General features: G+C 41.8%; 1 protein-coding gene across 2 annotated transcripts in view; it reads left to right on the top strand.

Annotated features, from left to right (window-relative positions):
• LOC119033605 (serine/threonine-protein kinase MARK1-like) overlaps positions 1 to 16,551 on the top strand; it is a 33,154-nt gene that overhangs the window by 1,717 nt on the left and 14,886 nt on the right. For both annotated transcript variants that reach the window (XM_037123922.1, XM_037123923.1), the window contains exons 2-3: positions 2,337 to 2,543; positions 9,878 to 9,931. In XM_037123922.1, the coding sequence (XP_036979817.1) occupies positions 2,337 to 2,543; positions 9,878 to 9,931 (261 nt within the window). The remainder of the gene's footprint in view (positions 1 to 2,336; positions 2,544 to 9,877; positions 9,932 to 16,551) is intronic.

Genomic DNA, 16,551 nt, shown 5'->3' with positions numbered 1-16,551 from the left:
GTGGCTTTTAGTGCAGCGAAATAGAAGAAGCTCTCTCCTGGCTGTCTTATTTTTATGTGCGTGTGTGCAGGTGTTTGTTATTTTCCTTTATGTCTGGCCTCCCTGAAGACACAAACGTCCGTGTTTGGGAGTAAATGGATGGGCGAGGGGAAACAAACTTTGTGTATTAATCAAGTGCCAGCGCTCCAAATCACCTGCCTGCACAGATGCCCCTCGCTTAATTTTACAGAATTTGGACCCGGGCCAAGTACGTGTGTTGGTGTGCACATGTGAGTGTGACTGAAGGGTGAACTGAAAGAACAAACGGTCACTTTACTTTGGACAAACATGAGAAAGACAGCCCAAGCTTTCTGCCTGGGTTTTTGGTGCATTAGAAACAAGGATGCTGACTGACTGGCACCAAATCAAAATTTCTCTTTCCTCTATCCACACACCACACATAGTGACACCAGGGAGTGTTTGAATCCTGCAGTGTGGCTCTCCCTCCGTCAGGATGTGGCGTAGCTGACATGATGCGCACCCTGCAGGGTGTAGCGTTTCCCTCGGTGAAACGGGAGCAGGGGAGCTGGGGTAACCAGACCAAGGCTTTATTCTCTGGCTGGGCGTGGTGCTCAGGAGCAGAGGATCATGGGATCTCTGACCTGGACTGACATCAGCAGCTGTTGTAGAGGAGAGGAAACAGACCAGCAGAGACTGCACCAGGCCTGTGCCAGCGTTGTACTTATAGCAAGCTGTTCCTAATTCACCTTCACATGCCATATCGCAGGGACACTTGTTGTTATCAGGTTTGGCCTCTGGGCCAGAGACATTGTTATAGATCTCGACTCTGTACTGCACATGCTGCAGGTTTTCTCAAAGGCACAAGAAGTCAAAAGAAGTTCACTTTCTTTTGTTGTCTAATCCTGTCTTGTGGCTGATAAGGTCTTTAGGTCAGGAGGTTAAGGTGTCACAGAGGAAGACAAGGGAACCTGATTCTCTCCCACACACTTCCTCTATGAGCTTGTATGTCGGGAACTACTGTGTGCATCTGCATGTAAATGTAGGTTTACGGTATGCTCACACACACGCACATGAACACTTGATCCCCTTCTCATAAGTGGTACTAGGTCAGTGGGTTCATCTCTGTTTGGCCAGAATATCCCAGCATTGGCACACTCACCAGCCTCCACTGCAGCACTCTGCTGCATTGTTTGTACAAGTGCAGCCACTGTGGCAGGACGAAGGGTCTTGTTGGAAATAGAGAGAGTGACAAAAAGCCAGAGAGGTGATATTGTTGTAGTGTAAGAGTGGGGAAAATATGATCCTGACATGCATTGGAATTCTCTCTTGAAAGATTATTTCTTGATGCAGAAGAGACAATAATTGGAAATTTAAAGGCCAATTCTGTCTTTTCTGAGAAAGCCAGAGATTTTATAAGTAGCCACACAGTGAGAAAAAATACAAAAGACATTGAAATCAAAAGATTTTGATGCATCAAGTTGCAATTCTGCATTAAACACCTAGATCTTTAGTATATATTTTTTGGGTTGTGTACTTACAGTATCATACAGTTACATTCAAACCAAGAGAAATCCTCACTTTCCCTTAGGTAATGGTTTCATTAGGTCACTGTTGCTACTTCTGGCTTTGGAAAGTCAGCAAAGGAGGCAAAACATTTGTGTCAGATAGATTTTCATTAGCATTGGTTGTTGTTAAACTGTGTATTAACCACTAGAAAAGGGAGTTCGACTGCCGGATCAAATGTGTTTATTTGCCTTTCTCACACGGTGTTTATCTGCCACAAACAGCCAGATTAGTTTACTACATCAGCTGTGGGCAAATGTTAGCCAGAAGCGGCACACACAGGGAGTGTGTGTTTGTGTTTGTTTAAATCTGGGTAAACTCTCACTATTCAGCACCAGCGACTCCGGTTCCCCCATTTCTTTTCCCCTCTCCTCTATGATTTCTCCATGAAATAAAGTACATTGTCCAACCAGCTCCAGCTAGCATCCACCATTACAGTAACACAGACAATAGAAGTCTCCGCAGTGGATCCTGCTGCAGTCAGGCTGATAAACAGGACCGAAGATAAATCCACTTCTTAATGCCAAGGGTTACAATGTCATCGCTGAATCTGATGTGTCTGATGTGACTGTTTATTCATCAGGTTTGGCTTAGCCAACCTGTCTAGTCTGCTCTGTGCAGCAGCTCCTCTCCTCAAAACACTCTGGAGATGTCTGTTTTGATTTGATATGGAGCCCCCTTGCACAGATATTACATATTGAGTGTTTAAATCAACTTTCCGGTCAGGATATGAGGATGTTGCTGATCTCCACGTGTGTGTATGTTTCCTGCAGCACTCGTCGGTGGACGGCTTTGTTGAACCCCCAGTCCCTCCGACAAAGTCTGCGAGTCGCCACAGTCTGCCGCGATGCCGCAACTCTTTCACCCTTTCAACCACGGACGAGCAACCCCATATTGGCAATTACCGCCTCCTCAAGACCATTGGGAAGGGGAACTTCGCCAAGGTGAAGCTGGCACGACATGTCCTGACTGGACGAGAGGTGAGACAAGAATGTTATTTGTATTTTATTGATAACTTGGATATTACTGTAGTGTTCACATGCAGTACAACCTTCATCCCTACACCTGTTATGTCAGCCTCAATCTGTCTCAATTGCTACATGTTAACTGTCAGAGCTGCACCTTACATCATTATTTTGGTTGCAACGCTATGAGCTTTTATTGATAACCATATCTGAAAATATCGCAGGGTCATGGGATACGGTATAACACAATTTTATGTAGTATAAGAAATTACAATGGCCCTTAAAGGAATGAAAACAGAAGGCTTTTGGATTGAATAAACACTATTTTATGATTTCACAAAATGTTATGAATGAACATGAAACCACAGTAAAATTCAATACTGTGGATAATCAAATGTACACACTATGATAACCGTGCATTTTTTTTACTACGTAACAGAACAGAAATCTTTATATTCCACTCAATTGGAAATGTATCTTTGGCGTCAAAAGCAAAACACATGGCGTAATAAAAACTTAAAAATAAAACCAAAGCACATGATGGAGACAGTTAATCAAAACATGCATAGATACGATCGAGAACTTTCTCTGCTTTGGATTAATATACATAAGATAAAAACAGTAAGTGGGTCTTTGATAATAAACTGTTCACGTGTTAGTCTGAAAACCCCAAAATAATGAACTTAGCATCGGGAAAGACAAAACATATGACAGTGAAAAACAGCACTTACAGCAGCTTTGAAGGAGCACTTTGTAAGATGTGGCCAGAATTTCATTTTAAAACGTTAATTAAACAAACTGACATGAGCAAGAGAATGTGGAGAAACAATAGTGATGAAGATATGTAAAAGACATCTATGTAGGCTTCTGTGTTTCTGAGATTTCTACTGAAGGGACCGCGCTAACCAACTAAACCTGGTTATTCCTGTCTGGTTTACAACTTCGTACCACAAGAGGGGTTAGTCCGATAGTTACAGTAGTTTCATCTGGGAGAAAAAAAACTATGAGGAAAAGCAGTGAGTTCACTACTTTTAACTATTGACTAAACAAATTAAACTCATAAACTGTCAAGAAAGGACTTACTTTTACACCTATTTTCCTTACTAAACAGATAAATACAAATGTACAAGATCTGAATTCAAGTTTCTGTCTTTTACTGAACTAAGACAAGCTTAATTGCCTCATTAACTAAAACCCACATAAACAGTCTTAGATTGTCTTTCCACAATCACCTCAGGTTTGGTCAAAATAAATCAGATATTCAACGAAAGAATGAGGAAATATGACAACATGCTGTTTTCACCGCTGTAAATCACCTCTGTGCTGTAGCCTCTGTCGATCACAGATCTACCTGAGCTACTTGCTAACGGGCAGCTAGTCGCTTCAACCAAAGATAGCTACAGCAAAGAGTGCACTGAGAAGCAGTAAGCGATCACGCTAATATTGGAGCTACCATCCATATTTGGTCAGAAATGACACCTTTAAATGTAAAGTTACTCAAAGTGTACCAAAGGTCATGTCTTACATGGTACCAGTTTTATTTCAACTCTTTTCAAGTTAAGTTGCTGTTCTGACTCTCAGGAGAATAAATAATCTCCTTTCATGACAATATCATACTCCACCGTATTGTTTCTTTAAGTCTGGTCAGGCCAAGCTCTCCTTCTTTCTCCTCTCTCTCTCTCTCTCTCTCTCTCTCTCTCTCTCACACACACACACACACACACACACACACACAGTCATACACTGCTGATCTGTCAGAGTGATAGACAGCCTGCTTTGGTTTGTTGGTAATTAAAGCTCCTGTTTCCCTGAGGAGAAAACAACGACCTATGATCTGTTCACTGCCTTTCACTCAGCAGGGCCCACAACACCCACTCATCCACCTCAGACACTGTATCATGGTTATTTCTCAGCCACTTAGTCTTTAATCTTCTGCAAGTCATTATGTTCTTGGCCATATCAGAAGTGTGGAGGGCATAACTGTTCTCCCAGGTCAAACCAGTAACAGTGTGATCCATTCTGCGCTCTCTAATGCTAATGTTAAACAGGCATATTGGGTATGCGACCCACTGTTTGCTGAGAAGGTCAGGCGCTGCTGTTTTGTGTGCCTGAGTGCCTTTGCTGGCTCATCAGAATGCAAAGACATGGATCAGAGTGAGCGAGAGAACAGGTGGAAAGAGCATAACCCGCTAAAACCGAGTCAATCTTAGCTTGAGCCCACTGCAGAGATTTTCCAAGCAGCTAGCACGAAAAAAAAGGGGTTGAATGTTGTAGAAAAAAAAAGAGCTGTGTGGAGACAGCAGCAGTCACTTCTAGGTGACAGAGTGTCCTCTATCTGCTGAGGAGGGTGACTACAGGATGTGATCACGCATCACACACACACACACACACACACACACACACACACACATGCTCAGCTGCACTGATGGAAACATTTGTCTCTACCATGTGCCCTCATCTCCTACCAACTGGGGAAGGATGATGATATATGATTATTGTTCAATTTAATTGGGAAATTTTTTGCATGAAATTGTGTAGAATTATTCTTCCCGACAACTAAATGGAAAAGGTTATCAAATTGTAAAGCATTTAATCTGATGTCATGCAAAACAGTGGAATAGAGTTCATCGGTTTGACGGATAATTTGATTATTTTTTGGTTGATTTTGCAGACATTTCAAAATATTATGACAAACAGTATTAGCAAAATGTATGTTAACTAGGACTGCAGCTAATGATTATTCTACTCATTGTTTTATCAACTGAATCATTATCTTTTGCGTATATAATGCCAGAAAAAATACCTTTTCCTTAACTTAAGTTGACAAAACATCAAGATTTTCAGTCTCTTATAACAAACGACAAAGAAAAGCAGCAAACGCCCACAATTTAGAAGCTAGAATGAGGAAATGTTTGGTAATTCAATAATTAATTGATGATCAGCATGACTGCTCATTAATTTTAGTCAATCAGTGAAGAGAGTAATTGACTAATCATTTCAGCTCTCATGTTGACACATGAAAGGATTTGACTCCAGTTTTTAGAGGCTCTTCTCACACTTACACACAGCACAGAGAACAAATGTACCGAAAGAACTAAATATAGACATACAGAGCGAGTGAACAAAGACAAACTAAACAAAGGGAAGAAAACTTGAACATACAGCTATCATAACAAGTAGGAATATAGAAAAAAGTTTGGCTGTGTCAGGAGAATTTTATTTATACAGCCCCTAACTCACCCTAAACTGCGTCATCAGACTGTACAGAATATGACACCTTCTATATTTAGACCCTCTATCTGAAAAAGAAAAGGCGCCACAGGATCTTTCCGGGGAAGATAAACAGTCAGTAGATTTCATACAAACATTAGACAGATATATCAATAATAGTACAATATCGAGAGATAGAATAACACTGTTTGTAGGCTGAAAACAATTATTGAGTAACAGAAGTCCAATAAATCTAATAAAGCAATATCAAATAAAATGTGTTTTTAATATCCAAACTCCTGATAAATCCTCATTAGATAGCTGACTGAAGTTTAGTTGTTCAAGTTTATAAAAAACAATATTTCTCTTGTGGTCAGAAATATTGATCTAAAGCTCAGTTTTGAGGCTGTCCTCTAAATGGTTTTCTAATAAACAGTAAATATAGCAGCTTCTGATCAACTCATTTTGATTTCAGGTTCAAGTTAGCAACTTCTGACTAGTCCACAACTCGAGGAACGGGAACGTTTGTAGTCAGCCCGTCATAGTGGCTTAACCGTGTAATTACAGTGTTACATGATTCACACTAGCCCAGGAAGAGGCAGCCCTGTGTGAAAATGACTGAAATTGTGTCATTTGCTCGGATAACAGTTGAAAATTCTAGAAGAGCTGCACAGTAAGGTTGTTTGATCCCCATTCAACTAAGCGAAGGGCTAAACTGGAAGTATATGACACTATATGTAAGTGGTGCAATAACTCTAGAATAAAAATTGTATGGGTCATTATAAGTTATTATAACTCTCTGGACAAATGTGTTTTATGTGTGCACATTACATACATAATCTCATAATATATTGTGATTTCCAACCACCCATCCTGTGACCTACCTAGCAAAAGCAATACCTGTCTTTTCTGGGTGTGAGATAGGATTTCAGTTGCCTGTCGTGCACAGATATCATGAATCTGCGGTTGGGAAGAGGGAAGTTAAAGTTCAGAAGAACATGTAAAAAGCTCACAGGCACGCGAGTGACGCCATGACTAAGTTTCCCCTCCATGTCCTCTATGTGAATATTCACATGTATGTGTTTTACATGCGTGCACGATCACAAGACGTGCATACGGTTAAGAACATATGGGCTGTGTGTTACGAACGCGCTGAATAATTAACAGTGATGCACATTGCCCTTCTGTTGCTGTGGGACTGAATTATTCACCCTCAGATCTGTTAGAGGGACAGCACATACACACACACACACGCACTGGCATACGATGTGATACCAGCCATATTTTTGTTAAATCTCTCAATCTGAAATACAAAAAGGGAAATATTTGTTTATCATTGTAGCGTAGAGGGAAATGTAATGTGCATCTCTGACTCATGCAAAGGGAATGGTGGAAGTTGGAACAATAGAGTGACACACGAGGACAGCTCCGACACCTGCAGGCATACACAACGATAGAGACACAGACACATACATGCATGCCTCCACCTGAGTTTTGTCCCTGACAGGAGGAAGCAGAGTGGATGGGGAGTCAGGTCTGTCTGTGCACCTGCCCACCTAAGACAGCCTGCAAATAGACACCACCTGCATGCTGCGTGTCTACACACAGCGAGCCTCTCAGCAGTCCACTCTCTCCTTCTGTTTCTTTCACAGCAGCTACACGGCCGTTGTTATTAGGGGTTTGAGTGAAACTAAATGTCCTAGCAGCTTGTACTGCAGGTCTTGGGAAACCCCATTCAGGCTCATCGACTTGCATTCGCCCCATCGTGACTCAGCAGCATTTGCCTTCCTGGTTTCTCCCTTAACAAGCTGCTTGGGATTCAAACCAGAGTCTACATCAACTGAAACATGTATATTAAGCTCTCATTAATGCCAGAGTCACAGTAATGCTGTTATAATAAATTGTAATTACGTTTTTTATGGTGTCATTAATCTGAAAAGTCGAATTCTCCCCCTCCTCCCTCCTTAAAGAGGGTCCAGAGGTCAGGATGGGAATAAATAATAAGTTTACGCAAGTCTGATAGTTTCATGGTAGAAATCAGAGGTGCAGCGGTTCTTCATGCAGTTCAGCAAAAAAAATACAGGCCTACATGTAACCTCGTTGTACGAATGGTGACCAGTTGGTTACTAAAACAGTTTAATTTCTTTCTCAGTCGTCATATTTCAGTTATTAATCATACACAGCCACGGTTACAGATTTAGATATGTTACTTCATCACTATCTATCCTGTAAACAGCTGTTTAAACGAAAAACATGATTAAGAAAATGTTTTGTCTTCCAAAACACACACATGTTCCAGTATGTATCATTCAAATCGAAGTCGTTGTGATCACATGGTATATGCATCTTTGTCCACTAGTCTACTGAGAAGACTCATCACAGAGGACGCCCCACAGACGACACAACATGCAGATGCACATGCACAAGAAAAACTTGATTTGGATCACAGTGAAGGATGATGAATTACATGCTCATCAGCCCCAGCTGCACTTGCTATATATCAGCAAGCCAACACACAAAACAAATATGTTAAATATGTGACATGTTATGCCTGGTTAGCATCGGCATCTTCAGTTTGGGCATGTTAGCATGGCGATTTCTGCATTTGGCTCAAAGCACTGCAGTGCCAGCAAGTCTTGTTAGTAGCCACGAGTAGCTCCTCCTTTTTTCAGTCGTGAGTTATATCGTGGAACAACAGGGTCCCATCAAGGTGCTCTTGATCACGCTCACAGTATTCAAAACGTCATAGGAGTCTTTTTGAAGAGTTAATTTGGTTGAAACTGCAGATTGGATATGAGCTTCCTCTCATCTACTCACATTAAGAGTACAACAGAGAATATGCACACCAACACAGTTTACTTTTTTAATATTATGAAATGGTCTGCAAGCACACAATAGAAGAGACTAAACTCCCCTTGAGGCCTATAGAGGCCATGGAGCTCCAAAGTGGCTTGAACCAGCCGACGAACCATCTGGGCATTCCTAAGAACCTCGTGCTCTCCTTAGCATGGCTGAAAAATTGTTGTGGTAATTACCCTTTATTCAGACCACAAGCTCAGACTGCCGGCACTGGTAACATTCAAGTTTGTGTAATAAAACTGGGTAATTGTTGTGCAAAAGGCCAAAAGGACATTAATATTATTTCAATGTAATTACATTATATCGTGAAACTGCTCCGTCAATCACTTATCAGCACGATGTATGGGCAAGTGGTGAGTCGGCACTAAAAATCAGCCAGTGGCTTTGTGAAAAGCTGCTGAGCTCACCGTAAGTGAGGGGAGCAGGTCTGTTACAGTGTGCAGTTTGGGGTGATTATTGAGATGGATAGCTCAGACTGCTGCCTAGCAAGACCTGCCGAGCCAACAGTCCATCACCGACCTGCAGAGTTGTACACGAGTACATTTTACTGTGCGTCTGCCTTGAGATTGGGAGTTGCAGGGAGTGCATTTACATATGATTTAAGTCCATCTGCCAAAGTCAGGTGAGGTTTCGTAGTCCACAAAACATTTTCTGGAGCTTCACAGCAAAACAGTGTTGGAGAGTTCTCCAGAAAAAAAAAAACAAAAACAAAAAAAAAATGACTTAGATAGTGGAGTTGTTTTAAAAACGGCGTACACTAGTTTGACTGTCTGTCAATCAGTTTGGCATCTTTGGGCTTCTGGAAACTTGAATTATGCTGGACGAGCTATATGGAGCCATTTTCTGTTCCCATCAGTTATTTACGTGAATGCAACGCTCTTTTGCTGCAAAGCTTCCAAAAAGTTTTACGGACTACAAATCTTAACCCGTATTTCCATCGCCACTGGAGTGAGTAGATCATGCATAAATGTTCGTTTTGGCTGAACTATTCCTTTAAAGCTTCATGTCTTCACAAATAAGTGAATAGAGGAGCTTTAAGGTGTGTTCACAATCAGGTTGAATGCACCACTTCAGCCGTGACATGTTTTGACAAAGCCGCCCTGCAGCACAATAGTGAAATAATGAGGATGGCTCTTCTCAACACAAGCTTTCACTGTACTATCATAACACAAATGCAAATCTATAAAAACTTTTGACACCTTGCTTACCTTTCGTCTTTGCATCCCACTCTCTCCCGCCCTTCCTTTCTTTTCCTGTCTTCCTGTTTTTTATCTTTCTAGGTGGCGGTGAAGATTATAGACAAAACCCAGCTGAATCCCACCAGTCTACAGAAGGTGAGTGGCTGTTTTATGACCACATGGTAACATTGATGTCGTGGTTACGGCGCTCATGGTTTTTCCATTAGTCATTCCTGAGCTCTTGCCGCTCTGTTTCTTTGCTCTTTGAACTCAGGATGTGCTGTTTTACATAATGTAATCAGATGTAGCCAGGAGAGACCACAAGGCTTGTTTAATCTCCAGACCTTCCGCCCACCCCACTCTTGACTCTCTCTGTTGGTTAGTGGTTAGAGGCAACTAAAAATACCCCCGCCTGCCTGCCTGTTTGTCACTTACCCTTGTCTAGCAGTCGTAACCAATTATAACGAAGGGTTTAGGAACGTTTCCTGATTACTGAGTCCAAATCCAGCTCTTTCTGCTGATTAAACACACACACACACACACACACACACACACACACACACACACACACACACACACACATCCATACACATACAATCCTCATGGTAGATTAGACCATGTGGAAGGATAGCGGTCGCTTCTGCGTCACATTATGAGCAAACGTCACCAGTTAGTCTAAAAACGATACAGGTGTATAGCTGATTGACAGGAGTTCATTTCACCGTTATGACGATAATTGTCAGTCATTGCTCTTTTAATTTAAGTGTTGTGCTAAAAGATGAACACATCGCTGAGCAACTGTCATGGTGACTCATTATAATAATGGACCATTAAAAGCACCACACCTACTCAAACAGCAGTTGATGTCTTGATGGACCTCTTGGCCTCAAGCAGCCAGGGTGAGAAAATATTGGCGTGCCAATCCATCTTAATGAGCATAATAACAACAATTAGCTTTCCAAAATGTCTGTCAGCCCACACCGGTCTGAGAGGAATGAACTCGAGTGCTACTGGAGAAAATAAAAGCTGGAATAATCAAGCAGGGTATCGTTGCAAGCGGACAAGTGACAATTCTGGTTCCTGGCTTCAATCCTACTTGTAAATCTGTATGTTTTTAGCCAATCAGGGTGCTACTTCTGGCATAATTGTGTTGCTTGCATTGGGCTCCATGATCAAAACACATCTGTAATTTGCCCGGATCTTAATGGGATCCAACTGCCATCCTTCAGCCAATGTCTCAAGAAGATGCTTTGAGAATTTCAAGCTCCAAGTTCCTCACTCATCTAATCTGACTGAGATAAATTTCATTGTGCGAGCTCTTTTGTTAAACGCCCTATTGTGCGGTTTCTAATCTGTGGCCATACACACAGTGGGGTAATGAACATTTGGAGGACTGTATGAGTGTTTGTGTGTGTGTGTGTGTGTGTGTGTGTGTGTGTGTGTGTGTGTGTGTTTGTGCGACATCATGAACTGAGTCTGACTTCACTGATATGAGTCTCGTCTAGGTCATGAGTGGTTACGTGCCTGATGGGTCAGGTTGACCGCTGCCTGGTGATGGGCAGGGCAGATGTATCATGTGAGGCTGCGGACCAATCAGGATCTCTCTGATCAATAATTCAGTGGGCCTTTCAGATGTCAGCTGCAGTAGAGCTGAGAGGGTCAATATGGAGAAGTCTTCTGGCCTGTATGGGGGATAAGCTAATATTGGTTTAACAGCATGTATGCACATAGAAGTTTGTGTTTGCTTGCACACAAGCATTCATGTGTCAGATATGTTGTGTATTTGTGTTTCTGTGTTAAGGTATGTTTACATAGTTAGTGTCCTCTGCTCTGTACTATAGATTGCTGTAATGCTATACAGAAGTGCCATCTGCAATGCAGAAGCTGGTCTTATAATGCAGCAGTTGTCTCCTGGATTGAATCGATTGTCTCACTGACTCAGTGCTTCCTATCCTTGTAAAAGCTATGCTATGGATGCATTAAAGGAAACGTCTGACCTTATACAGCTTTTGCTTGGTTACTCCGGTGCTGGCCACATAATATCTGAGGGGAAGAGAAAAGAAGAACATCAATGTCAGTCGGTGGCTCTCAATCCAGGTGTTTGGGGTTTAGTGCAGCTGATTAACCAGCTGATAAGAATTTCAAGATAGATGTATGCTATAGTTTCTGTTGAGTTGTGCATTTACATTATCCTAAATGTTTCCAACAGTGTTCAAACCAAATCTGAGGTCTGAGAAATCTTAATTTTTGAGAAATATTTATTGAACTTGCCTAACCCTAATCTTTAGATTTTTGCAAATCCAGATGTGATAGTCAATGGCGTAGCCATCAGTGCATGAATTTAATGTTTAAAAAATATATATATATATAAATCGAATTTGTGGGTTATTTGACACTCCAACAATAAGAGTTTTTCAAATCATTTATTTAAAAATATAAATCTTTTTTCAAACTGTCTACAATTTCGGTCATTGTCTCTTGCAATTATTAATTATTTGTCAGAGGCATTCCTCATGTTTGGAAGTCTAGACTGAATTTGAAGTTCCCTGAGGATGTCTGGGCTGCTCTGCTCGCTCTGTTCCCGTTGTGACCCCTTTCCTGCAGAAAGGAGCAGGAAAATGTAACCATAAGTTAATATAAGACTTAAGAAGCTGTCACATTTACAGTTTTATTCTGTTTTATCTGATGTCCATGATGTCACAGTTGTTCTTCAGCACAGCAGCTTCGTGGTCAACAAATTGATCATACCACACCACACTTAAATGGTTAATGGTAAAATGCTGTAAAGCTGAGCAGGCTATTTCTAGAGGCGGATATAAACAACAGATGGGCATAATTATTGATTCAGTGACTCAGGCTTTTTACATGCATGAAGAGCAGAGGTTGAAGGATTTCCTTGTACATCTTAAGATTCTGGAGTCTCAGCTGACCTCTTGCTCTGTCATGCATACAATTCACTGTACACTGTTATTGTTACAGCTTTTTATTTCTGATCCTGTTTGTTTGTCAGAGTGGGTGAGTGAGGCTTGAGAGGTCTGATCTGACCACAACACTCCTCCACGCACGGTTAATGGCCACTCTTTCATGTTAGACCGTCAAAAAATGCCACTGATCTCTCTTTTTATGGTCTCAAAGGAGCCGGGCTGCAGCGGGCGCACCATCTGGCTCTGTAGGCACAGCCAGCACTGTTGCAGATCCTATACAGCCACACACACACACAAGTCTGAATGACACATACAAGCATATACAGGAGGAGATCCTCTGGTTCAGTTCCACAGATCTGGCAGCACTCATTTGCATGCATTCCTGTACATCATACGCAGTCATATATACATGTAAACATAGGGATCCTCTAGCTTGTCTCAGGGTGAAATTTAGAGTAAAGTTCATAACGCAGAGACAAAAACACAAGACACAAAGTCAATAAAAAAATCTCAGTTTTTATTGCTTTTTTTCTCAAGCTTATCTTTGTCTGTCTGGTGTTCCCCTCCAATTATTAGATCTCAAAGGGAGTTTAGCAGAGACCAGAATGAGTCATGAGGCTAGAATGAAGCTTCGGTCTGTTCCTTTATGGCCCATTGGCGATTTCTGCCCTGGTGTGACTTTGTGGTGGTTTCAGTGTAACAGGAAATGAGGTCAGCTGAGCTTCCAAGGCACCTCCTTCGATCCACCACAGGAAATGCATCACATGTCATCTGTGGTCAGGGATGTTGACGTTGTCATGGTTTTTAGGCATTTTTAGCCCTAAAATAGGCCTCTCCTTTAATCCCCTCCTTTCACTGAGCAAACATTACTCTCATCCCACCGTCCCATTGCTCTTGCTCTCTCTCTAATCTGTGTATAAGAGTCATTTCTGTTCATTGCTTTTACAATCAGCAGAATATTAAAGGTGAGATGATGGACTGCATTTTCTGTTACAATGGAAGACATTTTCACATTGAAGGAAGGTTGAGCCATTTGGTTTGTGATGTAAAACCGACTGCAGAACACTGGCAGCCTCAACAAAAATCTAAATCTCTCTTCTTGACGTGGCTCAGAGCCACAGCACTAACCTTCAGTCTTACTATGTCATGATGTTTTCTGGTTTAAAGGCACTCTTCAGAACAAGTAAATCCAGCTCTTTCTGTGTATTTTCTGCCAGTTGTAAAAAGCCCATCTTTGGGGTCAAGCTCCCTTAATGGCTGTTGTTTATGCCTGTCTTGCGCCTGCCACTACGCATTAGCCAATGAGATGCTGTCAGGCCCACGGGCTAGAAGAGCTTTGGTGTTGTTCAGATGAGCGGAATGCAATCGGACAGGCAGCACCGTTGTCCGAGATGAATCATAAAACAAATCAAATGTTGAGGCTGATAAGATATGCTTGGATTTACATATTGATAAACATGTTTTCAGCGCTGTCGCAGCTTTGACTGACAGTTAAGAAGTGAAGTTCTAGATAATGAATGAGAGGTCTTTGCAGAAGCAGAGAGAGACAGAGACAGAGTTGTGTCTCTGGTTATTTTCAGCACCTTTGCAGTCAAGGACGGGACAGGACAGCTTGCGTGAATGTCACTTTGAATCTCTCTTTCTGCCAGTCTGTCTTTCTGTCTTTCTTTGACAAACAGCAAGCAGTGGTTGGTTATTTACTGATACCAATGCAAATGAAAACATACTAGCACGTACACACACACAGTCATTAGAGGGATGAGGGCTTCCAGGCTACTCATCCTATCAATAATCTCCATGTTGAATGAGCAGCTGTACTGCTGTGACTGAAATAGTCCAGCCAGTTCCTGTAAGTGTTCCCAGTCTGATATCTGCTGCTCTGCGCCTTCTGCATGGGGACTCTTCTGTAATTAAGGCTAGTTTGGGAGCCTGGGCGCCCCTGGGTGGCTGGAAGTAGGTCACTGGCACAGACTACTGAGGCCCGGGCTTATTGGAAACGGTGTGTTTTCATGTTTGTGATACACGTTTCCCTTTTAGCAGCTATTCTTCTAATCATATTCCTCAACCACAGCCTCTATTCATCATCCAAAGAGGGTCGTTTCGCCTCACAGGAAGTTGGCTCACTGTGTCCAGAACCTCCTTAAAAACTACTTTATGCAACGCCGTGATCCCCCTTTAGATATTATTGGTATTAATACGAGACTGGATCACAGATCTCAAACTCATTATCTGCCGTCCGCCTCCATGGTGGCTCCATCCCTATTGAGCTCGTATTGACAGACAGACATTGTGTTTGTTGTCGTTGTTTTCCACCGCCCTTCTCTGATTTGCTCTAATTTCTGTTTCCAAGTGGCCGCATGCGTGCTTCCCATGTGAGGGGCTTTAGGGCAGTGACATAGACGAGACAGAGAGAAAGAGAAAGAGATAAACGCCGACTCTTCAGACCTCCCCTCATTCACAATGATAAAGAAGTCCTGTCCCGATGGATGGTTGCATATCTGAGGCTGTGACTTCTGTTTTTATATTTGAGTGCACTGCAGGACATGTTTTGGTTATTGTGTCAGTGTGTTTCCACTCTAATTGACTTTGTTACCATGGGGGAACCTCTCAGGCCAACCGAGCAGCTGATGAATATGGAGCAGGGTTTGCCACACAGGAGAAGCTCGTTATTCTGAGCCACGCAGGAATTGAGGGTTTTTGCAGATAAAAACAGGAGGCCATCTATGAAATCTGCTCACATATTTCCTATAATAAAGTGTTGAATATGTCACAAAATAAACTATACTAAAAGAGATGCTGTACTTTATTTATAAGCACATTGAGAGATATCAGGTCATATTTAGAGGAGAAGGCTGGTGAATCGTTGTATTTGTGTCATTCTCAACAAATCTCATTTGTTATTAAATAACAGGTTATACTGTCTCTGAATGATTTTTGACCTCCGCATCCTGTATGTGGCACAAAAGTTCCTATTGATGATAGAACTAGAAAAGTAGATCACCAAACTAAGAAATGACCATAAATAGCTGAGCGCTGTAGCTTTTAGCAAACGTTACTCAGACAAAAGATAGAGTGCTTTTGTTTTGGACTATTTTCAGCAACAGATTAATACACATTTGGTGTTCTTGCCAGTACCTACGTCAGTAGTGAGCTTAAACCCAACAGGATGTCACCCACTGGTTTGTTGACGATCATTTTGTATGTTAGCTTGTTTTTATGGAGACAGAATTGTCACATTTGGACAAATAGGTGGAGGAGGTTTAGGTCTGATATGTACCCACACCCTAAACTATAACCTGCTTTATCATCGTTTTTACTCTAAGTGGGACCATAATTTAAAAAAAAAAAAAAAATGAACATCACGCTGTATTGAAGTAAACCTGACACTAGCGAGTGAGACCATAAACTCATTAGGGTACTGTTTACTGAGGTCACAAATCAATCAGAAAGTTTTTTATTAAGCTTACATGCAATCAGGCTTCTTCTGGTAACCAGTGGGGTCACCTCTGCTGGCTAACACAGGATTACTTCATTTTTAACACAGTTCATAAGTAGGACAGTGTATGTGTAGTTGGCCAAAATAAATCACGGCGCCAGTGCTCATTGCACTGAAGGACAATGTCACCCAGTGCAACCACGTGGCTGATTGATTTGTTTTCCTGTGGCACCAAGGAATACGCTACACCAGACCTTCAACCATTTTACAGGATTTGCTTTTTGACAGTGAGAAGAATGAATAGCCTTATTCTTTGAAGCCCTCTGCAGTGTGCTTTATGTGTGTGTTGGGTCTAATGAGACGGGAGGTGTCAGAGAGAAAGAAAGAGAGAGGCCGGCGAGCAAGTAGAGACAGAG

Source organism: Acanthopagrus latus, chromosome 15 (assembly GCF_904848185.1).
Source record: "Acanthopagrus latus isolate v.2019 chromosome 15, fAcaLat1.1, whole genome shotgun sequence".
NCBI classification, from domain to species: Eukaryota; Metazoa; Chordata; class Actinopteri; order Spariformes; family Sparidae; genus Acanthopagrus; species Acanthopagrus latus.
The sequence above is the reverse complement of the archived record's forward strand: the minus strand, read 5'-3'. Positions and strand labels throughout refer to the sequence as shown.